Source organism: Anopheles aquasalis, chromosome 3, assembly GCF_943734665.1.
Source record: "Anopheles aquasalis chromosome 3, idAnoAquaMG_Q_19, whole genome shotgun sequence".
Lineage (NCBI taxonomy): Eukaryota > Metazoa > Arthropoda > Insecta > Diptera > Culicidae > Anopheles > Anopheles aquasalis.
Window position 1 is genome coordinate 55,835,680 of NC_064878.1, and position 25,369 is coordinate 55,861,048.

Consider the following 25,369-nt stretch of genomic DNA (forward strand, 5'->3'; position numbering starts at 1 on the left):
TTGGTCCTCTTGTGAGCTGGAAAGCGGCCACTACAACCAGGAAGGGTAGCAACGCACCGAGCGGTACTACTTTTTCGCCTTGCCATTCCGTAAGTTTTCATTCCAGGAAGCCAGTTGCAGTTTGAAGGATCAATCGATTTAAGGAGGGAAATCTCACCCAGTGCTAGGGCTAGGAGTATCTCGGGAAACTAGAAGTGTTGGAAAATGCTAGATTTTTTCCGAATGGTTGCGAGTGTTGTTTGCTACATTTTCCATTGCTACATTGCTCAGCTTTAGAATAGTAACGATTACGAAACAGCAAATTTGCATTTTTGTCTTCAATGATCTGGAATGGAAACTGCCGGAAAGAATGGATTAATTAGTGGAGTTTACTGTGTCCAGCCCGTTCACTAACAGAACAATGTCAGGCCGATGTAGAAGGAAAATGACGGAAATCCCTATTAAAGAAACGAAGGAATGAAAATATGACGAAGAGAGAGAAAATCAAAAACAGACCGTCGCCATTCAATTCAACATCCAGGAAGTTCATAAATACAATCCAGAGATCAAGAACTAACCCCAAGGTCGACAGCCTCTACAACCGTTGGTCCTTTCCCGCAAGCGATGATTATCAATTTATGTTTAAAAAGCAAAACGCACACAATGGAATCAGCTTTGCGAATCCGGTCTTCCTTCTCCTAAGACCACGAGTCCCATGTCCTTGTTTGCAGCTCGAAACAACTCGCCACTTCAACACCCTGCTTCTGCTATCCATTATTTCTGTCCGTTGATCCCTCCAAGAGTGGCAATAAAAAATCGTTTACATCCTCGTTCTCCTTCTTTTCTTTTCCCTCACAAAACACAGGTGCGCCGGATCCATCCGAGGAGGAGATCCCGAGGAAAGTCTTTCCAGCTGGACGAACAGCACAAGCGACACCACCACAAAACCATAAATACGGTTCCCGTGCTCACCGTCAGCAGCATTACAGCAGGAAACCGTGGCGACGACGACGACGACAACGGAACCACACCTAATCCCATTTCAAACCGACCAAAACCACCATTAGCAGCAGCAGCAGCAAGAGCATGGCCTACTACTGCTGCCTCCTGCATCATTGGCTACTGTTGCTGCTCCTCCTGTTGCCTACAGTAACCGTCGAGCTGCTGAATCCGTGACGCGTGTGCAGCATAGCAAAAGTGCGGCCAAAGAGCAAACGTCATCCGCGCTGGTACGCTAGAGGCCCGCGACCTGGTTTGTGGAGCTATTTTTTTTGTTGTACCAGTTAGTGTTTTGTGACCATCGTGAAAGTGTCTCCCTCCGTCGGGGGTTTCAATAGTGTTAAACTGTGTCAACTGAGTAGCGTGACTTCTGTAACCAAGGACAGACGGAGCTGGTGTGCGGTTTCGTAAAATTTAAAATATTATCCTTAGGTGGCGTAGCCTCGGCCAAAATGGCAATCCTACACTCCTGTTGCTTGTGGCGTAGCGTCCGGAGAGGAAGCTTCGCAAGCGTCATCTACACACTGGTGAGTACCGTTGCGTAGTTGCGGCGAGGCGGATGCTCTGTCTGCTTCCCGGTAATCCGCGGATCCTAGGAAGCTCGCACTTCCGGTGGAAGTTCATTGTGGGCTTTGAAGAACCGTCGAGTCGTCCAGACTGATCAGACAATCATGGGATTGAGATACTCTCCTGCTGCCCCGTTAGTGGTATCTTGATTTCAAGGTGATTTATACTTTCACCTTTTTCATATCCTCCACTGAAATCGATCATTTCCGGCCCTTCTAACACACAGGCACACACAAAACACAGCCACGGTAGTAGAGGTACTGGATTTTCGCGGCCATATCTTACCCAAAAGATCAACACGTCTTGCCCGCTCTTGTCACGTTCTCGTCGTGGACCTTTTCTTGGTCCGCGAACCGCGGTAGAACCGTTCTCCCGGTCCCGCTCGTGGTCCGCACTTTTCCACCGGGGGAGGAGCAAGATAAATCATTTCGCGGCCATAGAATCGTGGAAAATCGATTTTTCGTAAGTCGTCATCCGATTCCGGGACCATGGAGTACTCGGAGGTGGATGGTTTCGCGATGGTAGAGATTAAAGACGTGCCTTGGAACGTTCGGTTGGGGTGGACTGACGCGGTGTGATAACGCGCACGGTTTGACGAGTGTATTAATAGCCATCGTCCTTTCCAATAATTGGGTTTAGCTAAGTCACCCAACATCGGAGCAATTCTTTACCGCCAAACGGAGCTTGCATTGATGATCTGGCAGTTTTGGTGGTTTTCCAGCTAGGTGGAAAAAACAATGAAAAGTTTTAGATTACATCAAACCCACCAGAGCGCAACTGTCTCTGCATTCTCGATTGCACAGAAACTAGTAGTAGTAGTAGCAGTAGTAGTCTCTTTTTAAGGAAAAATAATACAATGCAATAGTTGACAACATTACAAAACGCATGAATGGAAAATGGATTCAATTATTAAACTTTTCCACGATTGTATTGATCTATTACTTTCAATGTGAAGTTCTAGTCTCCTAGTTTGTGGTTTTCCCTTGGGTAGTTTGAATTTGACTGCTGGAAAATTTACAAAAAAATTCTATTGCTATTGCACAGAAACTGACGTCCAACGTGTGCTTGAGAGCGTGACAGTTGAATGGAAAACTCTTTACAGGACACTTTGTTGAAAGGGGTTCGAACTTGAACTGGAACCCCATTCAATTCCGTAGATTCTGGAGTTCTAAGCAAATAACGAGTTCTCGGATGTTTCAAACCTCTTCACTGTGTGTGCGTATGACAATGGTTGTCGTGGTGTTCGTTCGCCCTTCGGCACTTAAGTCTTTCGTCCAGTAGTCCACAAAGCGTAACATAAGCTCAAAACCGTTGTCCAGGAATCCCGTCGGACCCATTAAAATATGATTACTGGAGCTGCCTTTCATTAAAAAAAAAAGACGACAGCTTGCATTCAACTTCAATATCGTCCGGGTACAGCAGTTATTTCCTCGATAAGCTGATCAGCAGTGTGTTGATTTGAGTGCCACAGCTGCATGCTGCCTTTACGGTCGCTTCTCTCCATAATAATAACTGCCCCAGATGGCGATGGATTGCAAAACAGCACAAATTGCACCAATTAAGTAGGATTAAGTGCAGACGGTACAAGCAAATCAAGCATCAGCGTAACAAGAACACGAACCACCGGCAAAGATAACAGAACAGAGCAAATCATCCTTCCCATTCCCCTCGCAGGACAGCAAAAAGGACAAATGACGGTCCAACAGCTGGCTGCAGGGAGGCGCGATCCGCGATTTAATTAAATCAATCGTGCGGTACGGAACGTGACCACGAAGCCGCCTCGCCTTGCCTCGACGGCAACGAACGCAGTTAGTGATAAGACTCGACCACCGACCAAGGGTTCTCCCCCCTTTCTCGTCCCCCGTAGCGCGTCACATTTGACCGCGCAACGTGGAAAATCAATCAATCATTAATCATTAGAGGGTTTTCCGCCGATCATCATTCCGTGCGCATCCCCTCCGGGGTACCAGAGCTTGACACTATTCTGCTGACCTCATTGGTTAGTGGTGAAGGGGGGGGGGTGGACGATGGACGTGGAAAAAGACACTTTGCTCCCCAAAAGGGACGCACGTCGAGATCCATAAAAAAATCACCCTCGGCAATGATACGCGAAACGCAACACTGCCGGACGCTCGAGGGCCCTGGCTGCATGGTGCGCCTTGGACGATGGTCACCCCAAACTTTATCCTTATCATCCCGATGGGATGTCCTGATTCCTAACCGAGGAGCAAGCGTCCACGTTCGCAACCTACTTTTAGCGCCACCTCAGGGTAGTGGGTCAATAGCTGTGGGATTTCGGGGGAGAAGGAGTGTAGATGGTCCACGGTCACCCAGCAAATCCCTCAACAGCAGCATTCCCGATCCGGTAATTATTTCTCGGCAAAGTGGAGGGAACACCACACCGCCCAAAGTCCGCAATTTTTTCCGGACCGAGCAGCTGCCCGAGAATGGGGATTAAATTGCGGAATTAGGAGGAATTGCAAGGGCAGTGCACTGGACGAGCGGTGCGGCACAGCACAGCACAACAATAAAGCAACAGCGCAATAACACCGGCGACATGGAAAAGATCTTGGCTGACCTCGGTAAATCCCGTTGTCCGTTCCTATATGTATTGGATTTCGCCAAACGGACCCTAATGCCGCGTTACCGTGCCATCCAAAGTCGACGGACGTCCTTGTGCCGTCGTGTGCCATTGTTAGCAGAGGTATGCTAAGCTTCGGCGAGCGATCGCCGTGCCCGCCTTCATTGTAGCAAGAAGAAACGTCGCAGAAAGTGAAGTACGGGTAGTGCATTCAAATTACTCGATGGTTTACTGTCGCTGCATCGTCCGGGAAATGGCTGGAAAAGCACTCTCCGGGTCGACCGAGTCGCTTTGTTATCGTCGGATGCGGGAGTTGTTTTTGTTTTGTGACGCGGAGCTCCTGCGCGAGGAGGTGCCCCCTCCTGCAGCTGCTGTCCAGCTGAACCTGTTCTGTCGTGCACGGTACGGTTATTGTTGACCGATAATGGTAGGTACGGTTCCCCGCATCCCCGTTCGTAACAATGCACAACGATTGCTATCCGATTCAGGTGATGCTGTCAGGCGTAAACCATACCCGCCCGGCCATCGACAATGGCAACATAAAAGCATAAAAATAATAACCGAAGGAGCATGCAGGAGCATGCGGACCCCAGGGACCGTCAGCTGGGGGATTGAGGCACAGGTAGCTTATGCTTTCATTCGATTGACATAACCTCACTAGTTGCTATCTACCCGAACAATGGCCATGTCCCCCTCAGAGTCCAGGCAAACTGACCTTCAGGTTTCGCTCTGATTGGACAATCCGTCCTCATTCGTGGATCGCAGGATCGCTCTTGGACTCTTCCCCGCGGGGGTGAGTATTGGAATGTTTTCGAGGCGTTCCGGATCACGGATTTCATTGTAGTGTCAGTGGATCCACTGTATCCCAAACAATGAATTGCCTTCCACGTCGCTAGCCCATCGCGATACAAAGCGCTCGAGGAATGTGTCGAATTACCGAGCGTATTTCGTATTAACGAGGAACCAGATGGTGAGTTAGGCTAGAACAGCGAACGTTGCGATTCAATTCGGTTGATTGAAGGTTTTAATTACCGGAAAACTAATACTGGGGCTAGTTGACTTTGGACCAGTAATGACACCTGGAATGTCATTAGCGATGACCCATCGAAGGTGGCTATGAACCTTTTCTTCTGCTGTTTTTTTTTCCTTCAGATGTACTAGAACTATGTGATTTGCGGTGTGATTGTGGCGAACGTCCGGTTTGTATCATTAGGGGCCGGAATTCATGGCTTCATGACTTACTAATGACGTAATTCAGTGTTCCAGCTTGGGCTGGAACTGGAATGTGAGCTGCGAGATACCAAACCAATCTCACGTGGCCCCTACCGCCACTTCTGTCAGATACTGTTACAAGCGTAATTGGTTTCTCCTGTAATCAATATGTACACCCCCGGAAACCCACGACAGGATTAGGCTGTGTAGGGCCAATCTAATCGATTGAAGATAGAAACCGCACAGCCAATGCTACAAGCTCAACCGACCAACCAACCAACCAACCAACCTGTTGATATAGAGTAAACCAAAAGGTATGCCCAATACGACCGCAGGTGTCAGCACGGCCCCCCGAACGCTACCGTTAGTTCATTCAACAAGACATCGAGCTCGCCCCGGCAGCGGCCGTGGCTGCTAACCATCGATTGCCCTTAATCCAACGCCTTCGATTTCGATTTTCGAGTGCGAAATGTGAACGGCACAAAGGGGCGAACAGGAAGCGTGATGGGAGAAACCGATGGACCGCAGAACAACTCGATCTGCGAGATATCGAGTTGGACATTCGCCAGCTGCCTTTCTTCCGGGGCCAGTGCCGGGCTCCATGTCCGACAGACTCCATGTCGTTTGTCTTGTTGACAAATGGGCGGCACGGCACGGATGGTCCTGCATTCGATCCAGGGCCGAACGGCATCCCGGCGGTGCTCAGGGCAAGGGATGGACCTCGCACTCGGTCGCAGCTGTTTGCTGTCACATTGCGTTTTACGGATGGGCTGGGCAGGCTGAGCAGCCTGAGCAGGTTCGCCCGTCGCTCGAGGAAGGAAAGGGATAGGGGAGAAGAGAATGGCTTTGTTTACTTGCCTGACTGGGTAATTAGAGCAGCATCACGGATTCGTCGGAACGGCGCAACACTGGAACCGAACCGAATGGAACCATGTGGCGTGTGGCATGTAATAACATTGGGATATCAAACATTTTGCTCCCGTCGTTGTCGTTGTCGGAAGGAAGGAACTACTTGCGACTTGCGATTGTGCTCCACTGTCGCGCTATCTAGGCCACAGAGTGGGTAAGGATGTCGGTCTCCGTTTCGACATCCTGATTGATGTGCGCGCGGCTAATGATACCAATTCGGACGAATCCATCGTGAACAACCCTTTTGATGTTTAATTGTTATAGGAAGAGAGAGGAAGAGAGAGAGAGGGAAACAGGAAATACATAAATATTTATGCCACCTCGCACCTCGTTATGCATAACCGGTTTCCCGGGTGATTGTATCTCAAAAAGGGCGCGAATGGAAATGCAAAACACTCTCGGGATCAACGGGATCCGATCGACCGGAACAATCCAACTACCGCCCAGGCTTAATTGCTACCCGGGCCAGCAACGGATTAATGTCAAGTGCAGCTCTCGCACTTGACATTCCCCCGGCCGATGCAGCCGGGTCCTGATTCACGGGAATCCTTTAACGATGTTCCAGCACTTCGAGGAAGGTCCTGAAACAAAGGATCGCCTGGGCCTATTATCGGACCGACCTCACTTGATCTTCGGCGAATTCGAGAAGGCCACCATTACCATTTTCCGACCGCTAAAATTAATTCTCCCCTTAAAGGTTCCGGCGCACTGAAACAACAAAACAAAAGTGTCCAGACAAAGCACACCCACGACGCGCGCGATGATCGAAGTGTTATAATATGATGCTTTGGTGCGATTGTTATGCTGCTGCTGCTGCTGCTGCTTCAAGGAAAGGGCATTACCTATTCCATCGAGTGAAACTTCCTCGGAACGTAAATATGCATGACATTACTAGGATCAAGCGATACCTTCTCCCCGTCGACGAAACAGCTACTAACAACTCGCCTCTCTCCGGCGATAATATACATTTATGCCACCCCGGTCCGGTTGGTTAGGCGATTTGAAATTTAAATCCTCTAGAAATGGCGGCGGCGGCGGGCCGTCGATCCTTTTACCAATTGAGCAATCGGTCGAAAATCGGTTCGAGAATCCATCAAACCGCCCGTAGTACGCACCCACCACAATCACATTCGATATTTCAATTTCAATCAAGACGCTCACTCCCCTATTGTTGTGACACTCTCTGTTCGAAACCATTCGCTAGTTGTGCGTCCGCCTTCACCTTCTCGAGTTACGCGCGGTTGCCGCTGTGTGTTATCTGTTTTAGCAAAGGGCTAACGCGGTTTTCTAACATGAAAACTGGAATGGAAAGCGATTCGGTGAGCGGTTCCGTCCGCTTCCCTTTTATTTTTATGGCATTCCATTTCGATTACTTCGCCGCTGGTGGCAGAATGCTTTTATTTCGTAATATATTAACCTGTCAAGGCGTTTCAGCGTTCTTGCACGGGGTTTCACAATTGATTTCGTCTTGCCTTGGCTTGCCTTATCGTGTTTAGGCGGGATGGCGCTGTTCAATATATGGTGTACGTTGTTTGCCTGCTTAAAGAGTGAGACCAACAGCCGAAAAGCAATAATCAGCGGGACAATTAGGCAAGCACGTGCACGTGGAAGGAGTCAAGGAGTGGAACGACTCCTTAACCCTTGTCTCTGCCACTGTCAATAGCAGCAGCAGCACACGAAACACCTCCTTAAGAAAGCTTTCAAAGTTTTCTCATTTCAAGGCCAAGGCAGGACAAACGGACAGGCCAGCAGTCGGCCCCTCGCGCGCGCGCACGCTCTTTCTGAATTCTTTGCGCTCCATCAACCGCAGACACTCGACTTGCAGTACTCGGAATCGGGGGGACGGACGGAGAGTGGAACAAAGTTCCGCTGGTTCTGGCCATGAGTTGGACCGTCTTAAAAGTTGGCCGATTGAAATTGAATCGGTTTTTTGGGGAGGGGGGGCATTTGTGCTTGTGGTTGGTGTGTGGGTTTGTGTCTGGTTGGTGCGTTTATGTTGTTTCACTTCAACTTCATGTGTGATTGTGTGTTTCCAATTGCTTCTCAATTGCTTTGCCCCTTTGATACATTCAACTGGCGGTACAGTGGATGCGTGGCGCAATATTTTGTGTCCAAAAAATCCCAAAAAGAGTGACGAATGGAGCGTATTACTTGAATGATGCTCTAGTGACATGAGACAAGATTTTGAGTAAATGGCATTCCCATCGCTTTATGTTAATTTAGTGTTAGTTTCGCTTCCTTGTCTCCAGGAGACAGATGGAAATCCTGGCGAAACCATCCATTTGGTGACATGGATTACTAGATTGATTTCATTCTGACAACCAAAAGGACGACGAACACTGAAGACACTGCCCAAAAGTCAATTAAAAACGTTCAGCTTGAAGCTCGAGCATGAACAACAAATTAATTGTGAGTTGCTTCGCTCTTGTTCAGTTAAGGACGATTAAATAAAGAATGTCCAATACAACTCGAGTTGGAGGTCATGTACCAGGTGAAAGGCGAAAAACCACACAAAAAAAAAAGAAAAGAAAGTTTGTGAGCCACATCGAGACCCACGCTCAGCCACCGTGACTCCACCGGTAGTCCTTGAAGCAGATCAACAAATCGTGGAATGGAAACAGTTAATAAAATTACAGTAAAACTCTCTGTCAACCGCGCGCTCCAGTAAACGTCGCGAGCGTGGGCTGCCGATCTGCTGAACTGTGGTGAACAATGCAAGGCCGGTTCGGTTGCCGAAACCCTGTGGTCCTACCCCTCACCCCCCGGTTGTATGTGTGGCTTTTCTCAATGGCTTTTCTGGAAAACTTTTGCTGCTCTCCTCATGGAGGCCATAGATGGATATGTGTGTGCACGTCTCGACATTAAAACTCGCGATCGCGAAAAGCATAACAGCAAGCGACATGACTTCCATTCTGCCTGCGCTTCAATGCCGCCCAGACCAGGCTGTGGCTGGAAAGCGACTAAAAAGTTGGCTTTGGGGCATTCAAGCTGGGAAAAATGAAAACATGCTCAAGTGAAGGTGTCCAACGCGGTGAAGACGGAAAGAAGTATGGCAAGGAGAAAGGACCGGTAGCGTGCAAGCATCGTTGAAACGCTGAAAGCATCCCCATGTCTTCAGTAGACCCACGGCCCACGTGCTCATAGTGGAAAGTTCTTCGAGCAATTCGAAAAACACAAATGGCACATTTGCATAAAACGGATGAAAGCACACCATGGGCCTACGCACACAGACACTCAGACACATACACATGGGAACGCCCGGGGAACGCCTTTCTATGGCTGCCAGCATGCCAGTCCAACCCCAGCCCAGCATAATCATGTTCCACGAATGGACCTGATCCGCCCGAATCCGATCACACTCTCCGGAACGAAGCGTACGGAACGGAACATTAGGGTACTCGAATAGTTTGCAGGCTCGCATCGCGGCCACCCGACGTTTGTGGTGCTGGTGGTGGTGGTTTGCTGATCGGCTTAATTGAAACCGCCCACGATGAAGGTGTGCAAACACTTTATGCATACCATTCTCTCTCTTTCCCCCTCCTTTGGGACCGTTTAGGAGTTGGCGCTTTAAAACCATTCCAGGACGATTAACTTTTCAACGCACGGTACGAGCGAGATGGCGAAAAATGGAGGTTATTACGTTCTATTAAACAATCCGGCACCAGTGTTGAAGGTTGCTCTTGTGTCCTTTCTCATTGATCCGTGTGCTCAGCCTGCCTGCCTGTTGCTTTCCGACAATCGGCAGTCGAATGCCTGCCAAACACATATCCACAATCTTCTGATCGTGTGATGGCGCTGGTATTACAAAACTCTCTCCAAACCGAAAGACTCGCTCCGGAGTCTCCAGGACGACGAAACTCGATAGCAGATCTTTCGGCGAAGGTCAAAAGGAAGCACTTTTCAACGGGAGTTTCCCGGAAAAACCGGGAAAACAAACAAACAACTGCTAGATAGTACTACTTTGGACTATGTACGGCATTCCCGAAATAGCGGGCAGAGGATGCTCCGTAGGCTTACTAGGAATAAACCTGAGACCTGTGGCTTGGCCCACCGAACTTCGGACGGAACCGGAACAGCAGAAAGCCAAACATTACGGTCCAGTTGACCAGTTCCGCCTCTTCTGTTGCTTGCTTTGCATATTCCAAGCGAAGAGCAGAGCAGTGGATGCTTTCCCGCTTTAACGCTTCGCCAGCAGAAGGAGAAGCCTGGGCGTACCCTGGGTTGATCGATTGGTGGATCGAACATCGCACCGGAAACGCATCATTTTCCGTTTGATGTTTTTACGGTGCCAGCGGACCCGGATGTGGAAGTGAACGCTTCTGTGCGCGCGTATTAAAAATCGGACAGATGTCTCGTAGCTTTCGTTCCCTTGTTTCAGCCAGCCACAGCCCAACGAGCATCAATGCTCGACGTACGCAAAAGGTCAAACCGTGGCGTCCGAGCCTGATGATGGGCCGGTGATGAAGTGACGCGGAAAATGTTGTTTTGCCGAAACGCAAGGAACCGCGACAGTGTAAGGCGACGTCGTTTGTTTGAAGTTCTTCTAGTCGCGGCGCTGGCATGTACGTGATATATGCTCCCCATTGGGGGGCCATGCTCTGCTCTCCTCTCTTCTCGAGCATCTCGAGCTACGATATGCCAGCAGTTTAATCGCACTTGATGCCCTCCAGAAGCGTCACCACCATCACCACCATGGTGATGAGAGTGATCGTTACATAATTCACCATCAATCACACCACTGCGGAACTCTGGATGATAGACACCACGGTCGGCCAGCCACGCCGATGCCACCCAGGTCGATGGCTCACTGACTGGCTGGCTGGCTGGTGTGACGTACGTGCTACCGATGTGCGTATATCAATAAGCATTAAAGTAGCGCTTCTGCCGCAGTTGACGCAACGGTTGCCTGCTACCAGCAAGGATCGCAGGCACTAGCACGTTGTCCGCAACATTTGCACCAGACGCACCTCACCCAACATGGTCCATCCTCCCGCAAAACCGTTTTCATCTTACTTTTGTTTATCTTCCACTTACTTCGAATATGATTATCTACCGAGCGGCAGCGGCATCGAATGGAAATTAATCTTTCTTTTTTTCTTTCTCGAAGCACAACACTGCCACATCAACTACCATCAACGGTATAAGCTGACGTTTGCGATGCTCTTTTTAGCGCACAAGGTGGCGCTTGGTGTGTGCTTTGTTGCGGGGGAAAATTTTCGGGGTGCGTGCGGTTTCCGTTAAAGAGCACCGGTATCGCTGCGTCGAGAGTCAAGTGGATCTTTGCCTTGTTTTTTGCTTCCTCTGAATAACCTGACGGCAAGCTCTCAATGAGCCGCTTGTTATCTTCTGCATGACACTGAGCGTGGCTTAATTCAATATATAAATAAATACCATTCAATATAAATAATAAACAACACGAACAACACACAACTCGAAGGGCCGCCGGGACTGGGAGATCTACTTTCTTCCACTCTGGCGCACACTCCGGGCAAACTCTTCCATCCAGCAACCGTTATCGTCATCATCAAACAGCAGTTACTCTACTCATCCGCTTACAATTAAGAACTGACAAAAGTCATGGAGTCAGGGGAGAGGGAGCGAAAGGAAGTTTTGTAAATGGATCCTAGCAGTGGCAAGGCTACAATCACACCAATGCGTCTCGCAGCATATTCATGCCCAGAAAGAGGATTAAAGAGGCAGCAGATATGGCACGTTCATGCCCCACATTGGCTCTCAATTCGAGCTGCTTAATTCCATCCTTACATCTGTTGCCTTACATAATTTGATTGTGCCCTTGCACAATCCACTTTCAACATCCTTAAAGACTTCAAATAGGCGAAGCATACATTTCGTTGGAATTCTCTTCCAATAAGCCTCTACTAGAAGTGTATCATGTTGTTTGATGTTCTTCAAGTTCGCCTAAAAACCCTTATGGATTCCTGCAATTTATTATCTTTCTTGTTACGTCGCATCGTCAAATCAAACGTTATGTCAGAATGGTACAAATGGTTTTTATCACACCAAAAAAATCCAACAGAGAGAAACTCTCACCAGATTACCCAAAAATTCAAAACCCTTCGCTTGTCCGAGGTACAACGACCTCGGCCTGTGACTAATATCGACGCATCGTTGCCCGGATCCAGGCCACATAGTCGGACACCTTAGCGTACCCATCGGGGTTACCCGAGCCGCAGTAGTTGATGATGAAGTTGGCCACCCCGACGAGCTCGTTGTTCATCACGGCCGGTCCACCCGAATCGCCCTAGAAAATCCACGTGGCAGTGAAAGTGACTTATTGCTACGGCACGAAAACAAACTTCCCGACCCACCACTTACATTACAAGCACCGTTGTTCACTGGTGAGGTGAAACATATCAGACCACTGGGAATACCGGTGACTGCGGCACACCGTTGACCGGCCAGTACGGTGCCACGGTTCAAGCGAAGCCAGTTCGATACCGGCCCACCGGAGTAGATACGACCCCAGCCGGAAATGATGACCTCACTCCCGGCCGGCACCTCCGCAGTACGTAGGGCAATCGGTCTAACGGTGCTACTAGTGGCCAACGGTTGCTGGAGCAGCAGCAGCGCTACATCGTTCCGGAAGTTACCGTAACGCTCGTGTGGCAGCACCCGAGCGACGGCTCGCCGCACTCCACCGGTATTCAAATTAATCGTTCCGGCCAGTACCGTGAGGGAGGCGGCTGGAATACTGCGTGAAACGAGAGAATCTGAGCCGTGTGTCGACGGAGTAATACACGAGACTTTCAAGAGAGAGATACTTACAGCACACCATCCCTGTAGACACAGTGAGCCGCCGTGAGGATCCAGCGTGCGTCAATCAACGAACCACCGCAACCGAGCGTACCCGACCGTAGCAGTGCCACCTGATAGGGCAGTTGCCCTACCGAAGCCACCGAACCACCGACGATGCGTGAGGATTTGAAAATGGTGCCTGGACCTCCGGCTACCACCCGGTTCTGCTCATTGTGATGGAACCGCTGCCCATTCACAGCCTCGGCCAAACAGCACAGCAACACTAACACCACCGTAGCAGCAACAGCAGCGCTGGCCAGCATCTGCTTCGCCATCGCGTTGAAAGGACGTTTGGAATCCTTTTGGGAGGGAGCGAAAAGTAGCGAAGTAGAGAGTACTTGCACGGTGTGTTCGGGCGGCGCACGGCGTAAGACTAGCATCCAGCTCGCACCGCCGTAGCCGTTTATTTATCACGGGATGCCCCTCTTTAACGCCGGGTGACTGATACGCTTCGTTCTAGCTGCCGCTTGTCTGGTTTCCGAGCCAACCACGCTCGAGAGGTTGCCGTGCGCCGCCAGACATCAAACATCTCGTCACTGTCCGGTCTCCGGTGCCGGGTCCGGTCCGGTCCGGTGTGGTGGTGGTGGTGGTGGTAAGCGAGCGAACCAAACTCATCCACTCATCTCCGCCGGCACTTGGGGACGATGATGACGTGGTGCGGAGAGGCTGCTACTGCTGCTCGGTGGCTGCTATCTATTGCTGGCCAAGGATTGGTAGCGGCAGTACAGGTTGAAGGTAGTTCCCGGGGGGGGGGCCGATGGACACAAAACAAGGTCGTAAGATCTTTCCACCAGCTTTGTACGGAAGGTACGATTGGAGAAACAGAAGGTCAACTTCGGTTAAATGGCCACCCGGGGCCTTGCTGGTAGAAGTTGCCGGCAGTTTCCACAAAACAACAAAGTATTGACGATGAGTGTTGAGTATTTGGCGACAAGTCCTACGTGTCCCATGTTCTTCGGCCACAGGTCCCACTTGTCCCACGCGTGCTGAACACTGAACTTGCAAACTAACGTCGTCGTCATCGTCGTTGTCGTCGTTTGTTATGCAAATACACATGCCCACTGGTTCACGAGCGATAAGATAAAAAGTTCTTCAAGATCAAACGTGTGCAGCGAGCGGAAAGTGGAGGAACGGAAGTTGGCCTAGGAGGAGTTCAGAAACTGGCCACTCAGTGGCAGTGGCTCCAAAACACGAGATGTGGAAGTTAAGACAAGAGAGAGAGAGCACACACGAGGTGCAGTGGTAATAGTAGACCGTGTTGATGATTTTGCGCTTCCATCGTGCGATAAGATAAGCTTCCGGTTTGTGTTTTTGTTTCCACCCCCCCCCCCCCCCCCCCCCGGTATTTTCTCCCTCCCCGTAGTCGGAGACTGTTTCGTGGTGGACATGATTGGGTTGCGTGAACCTGCGGTGACCTCGGCGACGCTGACTCAGAGTGAGGGAGCGTGCAGGAGCTTTCAGGCGCGTAGGATTGTTTGTGATGGCGATGCGATGCGTAGCGAGGTATACTTACCAGGTAGTAATCCGCTATTCCCAGAACACATCAAACATTCTTTTTCCATATGAACTTCCACACCGCCGGTCGCATGGCATCGTGTTCCGTGTGCTGGATGAGAACGGTTCGGCTTCTTTTCGCGATTCACCATTCCGGATTTCCGGTCCAGTGGTGCGAGGCCATAAAGTTTAAATTATGTTGGGGATTTGCGTGCCTTCATCACTCACGTGCGCACGGATGGGTTGGATGGGGTTTTTCTAATTTAATTTTGTTTCCATGCGAGCGCCCGGTCCATGGCGTGGCAGTCCCCGGACCGTGGGAGGACCGTCGTAAGAGAAACGGAAAACATCCCGGATGGAAGGAAAGCACAAGTGCGCATCCAGATGTACCAGGCAGGCGTCCCCAAAGGATCAATCAGTGTAATGAGCGCAGTTGAGGCGCGCGATATGAAGCGATGGAGGACGTTCATCCATTCCTCGCCTGGCCATCCACTGGCGCTTTGTTCTATTGCAGTAATACACTGTTTACTGCGGTGCTAGGAAGGAATTCTATTGAAATCATTAGAGGCCAAACAATGCATTTGACTGGCACGCCAGGGCTGTTACCAAGGACACAATTCGGCTTGACTAATTTGCAAAACACATATCATCCTTCATCGGTAGCGCTTTACATATGAATCTATGCTGCACTCTTCCTTCCAGAGTAAACTTACTCGTCTCTTCATATCGGTTGGTACCGCTCGAACGTCAAGCGATTCTCCCGGGACCTCGGAAGCTGCGCCGCGATGTCACGATGGCGGAACGATACATAAATCATCGCATGTAAAAATCCAATTTCGCTCGCTCATACGCTTTGTCCTTTTTTTTTCTTTCATTTTTTTTTTCGGCACAGATCTACTTCGGCATATCCTGCATCACGATGTCACTGTTCCTCCACGAAGAGCGCCGCTATCTCCGGGGAGAGGTCGACAAACCGGTCGGCGAGAGCTTCCTCGAACGGGACACCATCTCCGCAGGTAAAGGGCAACCCTCTGGGGCCTATCGCATCGTCGGGATCATCGCCTAGACCGAACGGTGGCCCGCTGTCCCCGTTCTTTAAAGGCCGGCACGAGGCCGGCACGTGGAAGAAAAACACTTTGGGTTTATTTTGTAAATAGGATCCTTCAAGGAATGCTAATTAGTGGCGCAAACAGAGTGATGCTCGCGATCCCCGCGACTGTCGATCCTTCATAATTGGCTTCCGGCTTCTTCCGGTAACCGAAGAGAAGTGCAGCAATGACTACCCGCTAGAGCGCATAGTTTGGGAGATGGAGTGGGATGGGAAGAGGAGGGCGGATGGTTGATGTTGCCTGGCATCCTTGAATTAACCCCGCTTGAAAGGTTCGTCTTTCGTGTTGAACTTGGGTTGCATTTTGCGAGCGCAAAGAGGCCAGAGGTCCTTGTGGAAGGGCACCATCCGGCAGTTGTTCCGGAGCGCGCGCGCGCGTACGCTCGCTCGCTTCCCGTCCGTCCGTTCGCTCGATTCGATTTTGTTGCATCCGGGCATCCGGGTTCGCTCTAGCGGACTGGCGCTGTGAACATGAATCAATTACGAGAAGAAGTCCATGCCCCTTCCGCATTCCAGATTCCTCAACTCTTCCCTCCACCCGTCAAGCGGCCCCAACGTTGCTGTTGGGGATGAAGTTTTAAATAACATTCCTTTCATCTTCCTCTTTCTCCCCCTTTTTTTCCTTCGTTTCATCATTCCGCCTGTACGTCACGCGGCCAGTCACGGTCAAGTTCAATGTGCTGCTACTGATCTTCGCCACCCTGGGAGTTCTGTCGTCGGTGCTCGTTCTAATCGGATTGAAAATGGTACGTAAACTGGCTGGTGGCATGACCTGTACCAGGAACACCAGACAAATTGCAATGCTTCTATTCGCCCCAAAAAAAAAAACACGGCAACTCCCGCATTTCTACTCTCGGCAGAACAATCGAGCCCTGCTGCTGCCCTGGATACTGGTGATGATAGCGGACCTGCTGGTGGAATGCGCCCACTTTGTGTATCTGATTGTCATAGAAACGGTAGGTTCGACGGGTCATAGCCGCCTTTCGGTCTCCATTGGCAGCAGTACCTGCGTACCGGTATCGGAAATAACTTGCATAAATTTTTCATTTTCCCTTTCTTTTCCCTATTAACTGGTCGCACGGCGAGGCAGCTTAAGTTTGAACCACTGACAGCGATGCTGTTTACCATTGATTTCTTCATCATGTGTCTTAATGTAAGTATTGAATTTTTTATCGCTTGAAAAAAAAAAGAAAGTCATCTGAATCTCTGGTTGGCAGAATGTCGTGTTGATAGCACAGTTTAATCGCGTCATCGTTGCTTCAAGTGCACTTTTTATAACCAATATCTGCTAAGACTCTTAGCCGACTTAAGATTTTTTTTGAGAGATGTTTTTACATTTTCCAGTGAATGCGGATCCTTTCAAGAGTAATATCTAAAACTGTTTGATTAATTAAAAAAAAAATAACAGATTTATAGATTTTTAAAATCCGCGACGAACCGAAAAAGCCGAAAAATTGGAAAGACAACAAAAAGTCAAAGGAGCTACCTGGATAAACTTATAATCTATGAAAAGAATAATGGTTTGTTCCTTTTGTGATGACCCATCACGGAGCTACGATGGGAACCGTTGTTGGTCCAAATCAAAAGACTTGCACCTTAAGATTTAAGCGACGAACCCGGTTTGATCACTTTTTCATCTTCAAAATGCTGCCACAAATCGAAAAACGGGAAAAACATGAAAAACTCAACGAGGCTACCTGGATAAACTAATAATCTAACAAAAAATAATGAGTTGTTCCGATGACCCAGGACGTGGCTACGATCGGCACCGGAAAAAGTACCTTTTCAAAGACACGTCTTTCAAAATTTGATGCTATGGATGTAGTTTTTAATAAATCTTTCCCAAAATAATACCAAACATTCTTGAAAAGTTGTGGATCAATATGACATCTACTTGAAAAAATTAAGTTCAATGGTTTGTCCAGGAAAAAAAAGAAAATTCCCCATTTAACCTTAGCCCCCTCGATTAAACGAACATCCCCATGGCATTTTTGTGAATCAGCCTCGTTGAAACTGAGATTCCATTTTGGTACAATATTAATGATATTCAGAACCTACAACCAAAAAAGAAGTTAAACGCCTAGAATCTATCACTCTCAGCTCCCTGTAATCAAATGATATTAAATGCATTCCAGAATATGTTGCATTGTCACGCCATCGCGAATAGAATAGAATTCCATACTTCAAATCATGTTTGTTCCGGAAGCCAGAAATGGAAATGATTTTCGAAACCGTTATTGAATGTCACCATTTTTCCAAAAAGCAATTCCACCGTGTCGCTATCTGTCGAACCCGTGATACTACCGAGTACGACTATTCCAAGCATTCCTCTCCATGTGAATCCTTTGTTTGATCCCAAACACCGAGTAAATGAACAACGGCCGATTGAAATCCATTTTGCCCAGCAAATTGTACAGGCCATACGCACCACACTGCGTTCGCATCGATATTCATATGTTTTCTCCCTTTATTTCCCGCAACAGATTTACTGTTTGCTGTGCGTGATATCGCAGTACCAGGAATACAAGGCGGGCCGTGGACAGGCCGACGACGATTCCTACACTTGTGTAAGTATCACTCGCTCGCTGCAATCGCAACAAAGTTGTGGTCACGACACTACCGCGCTGCTCTTATGCTGTTCTTCCGGAAGCGGAAACTTCTCCCCAAGCTCTTCGTGAGGTTTTCCTTCGTTCGCGAAAGTTTTCGTTTCCTCAAGCCGTACTCCTCTTGAAAGCCATTAATGAGCAGCTAAGGTTTTTTTTGTTTTTTTTTTGTTCGGTTCGCTTTTTCGCAAATGCATGCGGGATCGAGGTCGAGGAGAGGCGTTTGTCAGGATTAAATTATATGCAACACGAGCCCAGGGAGGCCAACTCGCGACGCAAAATGATTCATAACTTCCGCTCTCGACGCCGGGAACCCTAGACCGGTTCGCCATTAATCTTAATCACGATCGTATAAATTCCGGGGTTTTCCGGGCTTATCACCCTTGTACCTCAATTGCCGCCGACGTTGCCACCGCCGCCGGCTTTAATCCTAGCGTGGGAAGCTGTGTGAAAAGCGAGTCTACCGGCAACTTGAACCCCGTCGAGAGCTCCGACGTCAGTGTTTGTTGTGCTTGCCCAAGAAGGCGGCAAGCATAGTTTTGCAGTGACCGTCTGAGTGATTTATTCGCTCTTTCTATCTCTTCGAAAAATGCCATTCCACCATGACCCCCCTTTGGGCCCCTTCCCCTCCTCCTTGAAGGATCAGCATAAGGGTCTACGGTGCACCAAGGCGTAATTCCCATGCCACCCATCCCGTTGGGATGCCGTTCGGCGCCGATAGAGTATTCAATCATTTCGAACACCAAAACGCACTACCTACATGCCTTTTCGGACTGGGTGGCAGAATGAGTCCGAAGTTTCAGTTCCCAGGCCAAAAAAAAAAGGCCAAACAAAAAGTACGATGAGAGTGTGGAGGCTTATTTTCTCATTTGGATCTAAATAATCCTTTCTACAAACATTGCGTGGGTTCACGGGCACCTGAACCAGGATTCCAGTTACATATCTACCGGATGAATTGTCGTAGGTTGAGTCAGGTGGACCGGTTCGCTCATAAATATGATTTAGTTGTACTCCTCCCAGAGCGCTTGACCTGAGAGTACGCCCAGATGGACTTTGGTGATTGAAAAGGCATCAACATCGACGTCAAGATGTGTTTGTTATTCACAGAACAAGATACAGGTTAGGTGGTTACAGCTAAGAGGCACACAATAAATCTAGTTAGGATCTCTTGCTGAGGAACCATTTCAAAATCAAGTCCACCACAACGTCCAACGTCCAATTGACCTGCAGCAGCACCTTCCTGGAGACGGGGTAGCCCCATAATCCTGTCACTAAACTATGGAATTCCGTTCGGTCTTGATGTTTCCGAGGGTGAAACATCTGCCATGTCATGTCAGCCAACTGAACGCATGCCATGCCATGCGGCGATTCTGTTTCTTCTCGCATCCCTCCACACAGCCAACCAACATCCAGTACAGTCCACCGGCACCGTCCTGTCTGCCGCAGACGAAGACGGCCGCCCTCAGCCCCGTAATCTGTCCGCATACGAACTGCACCCTGATACCGGAGGAAACGCAGATCAACGGTGCGTTCGTGGGAAGTATGCTAATGTGCGGCGGTCGGTCGCGCCATCCGCTCGCCATGCTAACCCCTCCGTGCCTCCGTGTCGCCCCTCTTCCTGTTGTTGTCCGCTTTTGCAGGTGTAGCAGCATCACCCCCGACACTAAGGCTACCAGTGGCGGTGGCGACGGCGACGGCGACAGCGACGACGACGCAACCAACGGGCCCGGTCGTACGCTGTACGCAACGGGGCGCTTCCCTGCTGCTCGTCAAGAAGCACGTCAAGTTCTCGTCCGGCGACAAACCAAAGGTCGGCTGCTGTACCGGTATCATCCATCCGTCGGAGACGATCGGTAGCAAGGATGCGACGGCGACCGTGGTGGCGTGCAAACCTCCGAACGGTCTCGTGATACTCGGCGCCATCGAGACACTGCCCGGTAGGTAGCTCCCCTCCATCCACGGTCCACTGTCCGGGGTGTTTGTGCAAGCAGTAGCAGACGGAACGGCAGCAATCAATACGTACAGCGGGGAAGCACTGGAATGGGCGGGGTGATCCATGTTATCACAAATTGATTGAGTTTGTCTGTTTGTGCTTGATGTAGCACAATGGGAAAACCGGAGGCAATCGCACTCGTTTACATCCAATATCAATGAAACACTCACTCTGGAACGCCCGTGCCGGTCGGGATCGTTCGTTTCGTTGTGGTTGGAAGCGAGTTTTGGACTTCAATTTCTTCGTAAACCTTTTTTTTCTGTGTCGTGATACGGATGTCGATGCAGAATACTAGCTGAAAGCCGGATCATGCGAATCAAGGTTACTCGCTTTTCAGCTCGGTTTCAGCTACCGAACCGAACCGAACCGAAAGAGAATTGTTGATAAGTTTTTCTGTTCCCTTGAGCCTTACCACGACGCTGAAGAAGAAGCACAAAATCCTGCCAAGCATTAAGACCGTTGTCGTCGATGCCACTGTCCGCTTTAAGCGATGAACCTTTCGAATGATTAATGCAATAACCCACGGGGACACGCACCTTTACCTTACGCCGACCCGTTGGAAGGATTAAGACCGAGCCGGCGAGCGCAATCTCATATTCTATTCCCTCCATTCCCAGAGTACAGCGAGGATAAACTGTCGTGGCACGAACAGAAACTGACCCCCGGGCCGGTCCAGTCCCAACTTTACCCAGCGAAAGCGGCCGAACACCAGCAGTGCCACCAGGGTGACCATTAGCAGTGCCGGTGGCACTGGCGAGGAAGCTGACGCCGGAGCAAACGCCGTCGGAGCATTCATCGTCGCGGCGATGATGAAGCAGCAAACTGCCTTAAACGGACACCTCGCCCCTCGCGAGAAAGGAAGGACGATCACCCCCACCCCGGGGTCGTAGGAGTTAGGATTCGCGAGAGTTAAACGGCGGTTGGCGTTCCGGAGCGTGTTTTTGGATGCGATGTCCAAGATGTTTGTCCCTCGCCCGGGTGGGCGGGTGGTGGTGGTGGTGGTGGTGCACTACGGAGAAAAGGAGTTTTCGGTGGGGCCATTTGGGGTTGTTTGGACGCCCTTTTTGCTCGGTGCCGTGTGTTTGTGTTTCCTGTTCTTCGAGCGAGGTGCCCCGGGTGCGTTTCTAGTCAACATAAACTGGCGCCCACTGGCGTGTTGTCGTTGCGCTGTGTTCGTTTTCGAAGTCCGGTGGCCGGCGATGATTGGCGGTGGCCCGCTCCCCGCTCGAGCTTACTCGTTACTTTTCACTCTAACGACGTAATTTGATGGCGCCAACGGCCAACGTCATTAGAGTGCGTGTCTCGCTTACCCTCGCATCCTCTTTCACTTGGATCGAGATGTGAATCCGGGAATCATAAAAAGTGGAAATGCGAATGCGAATCACAGAGCAAGAGAGAGAAAGAGAGAGAGAGAGAGAGAGAGAGAGAGAGAGAGAGAGAGAAGAAGAAGAAGAAGAAGAGCATGAAAAGAGAGAGAGATCAGGACCTTTTTTGGTTGGACCGAGGGCACACAAACATAAACAGAGCTACGTGGCTCCTGCCTTCTGCCGGAGGCTCGAGGGCTCCTGCGTCATCTCGTCCTACGCCGATTCAATGATTCAATGACCCAAGAAACATTCCAATTTCGAAAAACCGGTCCCCGGCCCGGACCATGCAGATTGACCGGTGGTGTTGACCGGTTCCGCATGACCGCATCATCATCATCATCGCCATCGTGATCATGTCCACGGTCTTGGTAAGCGCTTTTCCAATGCAGCACCAGCAGAAGCAGCAGCAGCCGCAAATGAGCGCACAACACCATTCACCATTGCCGATGCTGCCGACAATGTTGGCAAGAAAAGCCAAATTTATGGGACCGCAAAAGTGGTCTCTTCACTTTCACTCCAGGGCGTCACTGTCCTTGAGTGTCACTCCTTGAGGCCAGCGTTGTCCACCACCAGGGGAGGTCTGGAAGCCGATTGACGCTGCGAGATGATCAGAGAGCTAGAGACTTCTTCGTTAGCGTTCTGTGTCATCGTACGCTAACGGGCATCTTTTCATTAGCATTCCTGCGCGAACATCACCAGTCCGGTGTTCGATGGTCAACGATGGTGTGGCGCACTCCAAAGGACCTCGAGTCGCTTGACGCCTTGAGCGGGTGTTCTAGGCCGAAGGCGTCCTTTGGGTGGAAGATGCAAAAATGCACGCAAATTATTTGTCAAGAGGCCCCTTTTGAAGAGGTGCCCATCAAGCACAGGTGCCAGTGCCAGGCAGTCAAATGCCAGGCCACCAAGACCATACTACGAGCGGTGTCGACGACTATGGCTCGTCGGTTCGCTGATGACCGTGATATCCTGCTGATAGGAGCGTCAGCACTGTCATCGCGACCGCCGATCGGAAGCAATTAATTAGAGAGCCGCAGCACGCAGCTCCTTTACTCTTTGTTTCTCATTCTCGAGTTTCTTATTGTGCTCGTGTTTAAAACCGGGGCCCTTTGCTGGCCACACTCTGGCACCAGGTGGCAAGGTTGGTTTTATCTTGATTGTGGGGAGTGTAGAGTACTGCTCCAAGATTTGTGTTTCACTTTGTTCGGTTTGGGCCAAAGGACTGGTTAGTGCTGTCCGCACTATCGCTATGGCGTCTTGATCAGCCTCACAGAGGTGTATAAAGAGAGCGAGAGAGAGCGCGTAAGAGCTAGCGAGAGAATTAAGGTTAATTGCCATTAGCATCGCGCAATCACGCTGACTCCTAACACCGCCCCCTCCCACCACGCGGTCGTCCATAACTCAATTACTGCAACGTTCTTAATGAAGCGCAAGCACCGAGCATCTTCGCGGCCGCTCGAAGAAGTTTGATCATTTTAAAATCAAAGAAACAAAAAAGGCGAGGACTAAGGAAAGTGGAGAGAATAACAGTAAGAAGCAGGAAAGGAAAACCCCATAAAAAGGTACGCCACAAACGTGACGTGGGCCAAAACTGATTACACCAAAAAAAAATGGGGCGCCGAAATTCAGGCGCGCTGTCGATCTTCATCGAAATACCAAGATATGGGAGCTCGTCCAAGCGTGTGGCGGAAGTAGAGGTATTAGTAGTGCTAGTAGTAGTGGTAGTAGTAGTAGAAGAAGAAGAAGAAGCAGTAGCAGTAAGAAGCACTTAACTTAAGGCACGGTAACCCGCTTGTCCAAAAAGGGAGGGAAGGCAAGAGGCAGCCAGGGCAGGCCGTTGTTGTGCCCGGCGGTGGTACTGTAATGGGAACAGAGAGCTTGTGTGATATTTAAGAGTATTTACAGTTTGCATGTAAGTTCGAAAGTGAAGAGTAAAAAGAGGTTGCCCTACCACCCTTTCCCCCGTTCCACCAACCCTTCCAACCGAACCCCAACCGTGTAGTGCGTTGAAGAAGAAATATATTTGTATCGCCTTCCGCCATTCCCATTCCTTAGTTTCCCTCAGATTCCACCAAGTTCACTCGTGTCGGGTAAGGACCGGCCGACGCAACACCGTACACCTTATCGGCTTATCAGGCTTCTTCTTTGGTTCGTTCAGATTGAGAAACGGGCGCGTAAAAATAGGTGAAAGGTAAGTTCTTGGTTTCCGGCACACTACAACCTATCGTAAAATGTAATGGCTGCCGTAGGGAGGGTTTCAAATCAAAAGCAAAAAAACAGCAACAGCGCCTGCTGAGGTCTTCTGTCGAGTCTTGGTCGTTTCGTGTATCCATCCAACAAAGTGTTGTGACTGAATCGTAAACTTGACAGCACTGCTACTAAACTAATAGTGTATAGTAGGCGACGCCGAAATTGAAAACACATACACACCTAGGCACCGTGGAAACTGAACTATGCCAGCTGAGTCCCCCAGTGTCAGCGCTCTCGGGACGGATTTTCCAGGAAGGCACGGTATTGCTGGAATCTCTCGACAAACCATTAGCATTCCCAGCGGGCTGACACACTGAGAGCAGTCAGTTCAGATTGCTCTCCTTCTAAACGAAAACATGCAACTGCAATCGACGGTGAGGGGCAACGAAATGAGCAAATTGAAAAATGGCCAACGGTTGAAACATGATTTGTTGAAAACGAGAATCGTTTAGTACGCCCTCTTCCCATCCCTCCCCACCCAAAAAGGGCCGGTTCCTGGTATGTTCGAAATAATTCAAATGCAATCACGCTCACCGCCACTGGAACGTAGCGCACATTGCTGACTTCCTGGAAAAGGCGATGTCATTAGTCTTGCTGCCCCCGCCCCCTCCCTTCTCTCGAATAAAGGGCAAGCAGATGATTTTGATAAATTACTAATAGAAAGGTACAGGATCGCAGCAATTACATTCCGGCAGCGGAATGGTTTCGAGAAGCCATTAAAACTCTTCATTCGATTACGACGCAGCTCTTGCGACCGAGAGGTGCTGCACCCTTGGGCCACCGTCCGTGCTGAAGGATGAATAGAATCGTTTTTCATTCATGTTGACGCACCGTACGATGGTGGTCCAGTTCCACACAGGTCCCCCATGCCCTCCGTCCCACATTCAGACTGACGCATCGTGTGACCATTACTGACGAGCTTATCAACCAAAAAATCATATCCCTTCAGGCGTTCACCTCACCTTCCCTTGAGGGGGGAGAGGGGGTTGGGTGGGGTGATAATCAAGGCGTAGCTCATCAAACCACCCGTCCGTGTCGGTTGGCACATTTCGTCTTTTCATTTTATGCCCTTCACACCGCTCTCTCTCTCTCTCTCTCTCTCTCTCTCTCTCTCTCTCTACCTCTTTCTCTCTGCTCTGTCCACCCTCCCGGTGTCCCACTTCTAGCAAGCTTAATCAGGCGACAAACGGAGGACGTCGCCAATGGGCGAACGTCACAAACCCCTCCAAAAACCCCCGGACCCCCTTCGGTAATGATGGTCGAGGCGCCCGGTTTTCGCTTTTTTTCTTCTCCGCATTATATCGGTGGCCGTCTTTTCATGCTGCCAGCACCACCACTTGCACCACTGGCCGCCTCGGTAGGTAGAACATATTTTTTAACGAAGATAACGCGTGACCATCGACCCCGCTCGACGACGCTGGTTGCTTCCTGGTTGCTCCTAAGATCGGGGTCGGCTTCTGCAAAGGAATACGATTCCTTCACACGTCACCAGGA

At 49.9% G+C, this 25,369-nt stretch overlaps 2 protein-coding genes across 2 annotated transcripts in view; one reads left to right on the forward strand and one right to left on the reverse strand.

Moving 5' to 3' along the window:
- Positions 1–23,661, forward strand: part of LOC126577937 (uncharacterized) — a 32,949-nt gene extending 9,288 nt beyond the window's left edge. Inside the window, exons 2-10 of the mRNA XM_050240018.1 lie at positions 845–1,505; positions 15,450–15,573; positions 16,326–16,411; positions 16,526–16,621; positions 16,756–16,818; positions 18,149–18,232; positions 19,667–19,793; positions 19,909–20,205; positions 20,879–23,661. Of these exons, the coding sequence (XP_050095975.1) occupies positions 1,431–1,505; positions 15,450–15,573; positions 16,326–16,411; positions 16,526–16,621; positions 16,756–16,818; positions 18,149–18,232; positions 19,667–19,793; positions 19,909–20,205; positions 20,879–20,997 (1,071 nt within the window). The 5' untranslated portion in view covers positions 845–1,430 and the 3' untranslated portion in view covers positions 20,998–23,661. The remainder of the gene's footprint in view (positions 1–844; positions 1,506–15,449; positions 15,574–16,325; positions 16,412–16,525; positions 16,622–16,755; positions 16,819–18,148; positions 18,233–19,666; positions 19,794–19,908; positions 20,206–20,878) is intronic.
- Positions 12,162–13,728, reverse strand: LOC126577938 (serine protease SP24D-like). Its single transcript, XM_050240019.1, has 3 exons — positions 13,034–13,728; positions 12,584–12,959; positions 12,162–12,509 (listed from the first exon to the last, which is right to left on the reverse strand). The coding sequence occupies exons 1-3, from the start codon at positions 13,441–13,443 to the stop codon at positions 12,360–12,362; spliced, it is 936 nt and encodes a 311-aa protein (XP_050095976.1). The 5' UTR covers positions 13,444–13,728; the 3' UTR covers positions 12,162–12,359.
- Positions 23,662–25,369: the final 1,708 nt, after the last annotated feature.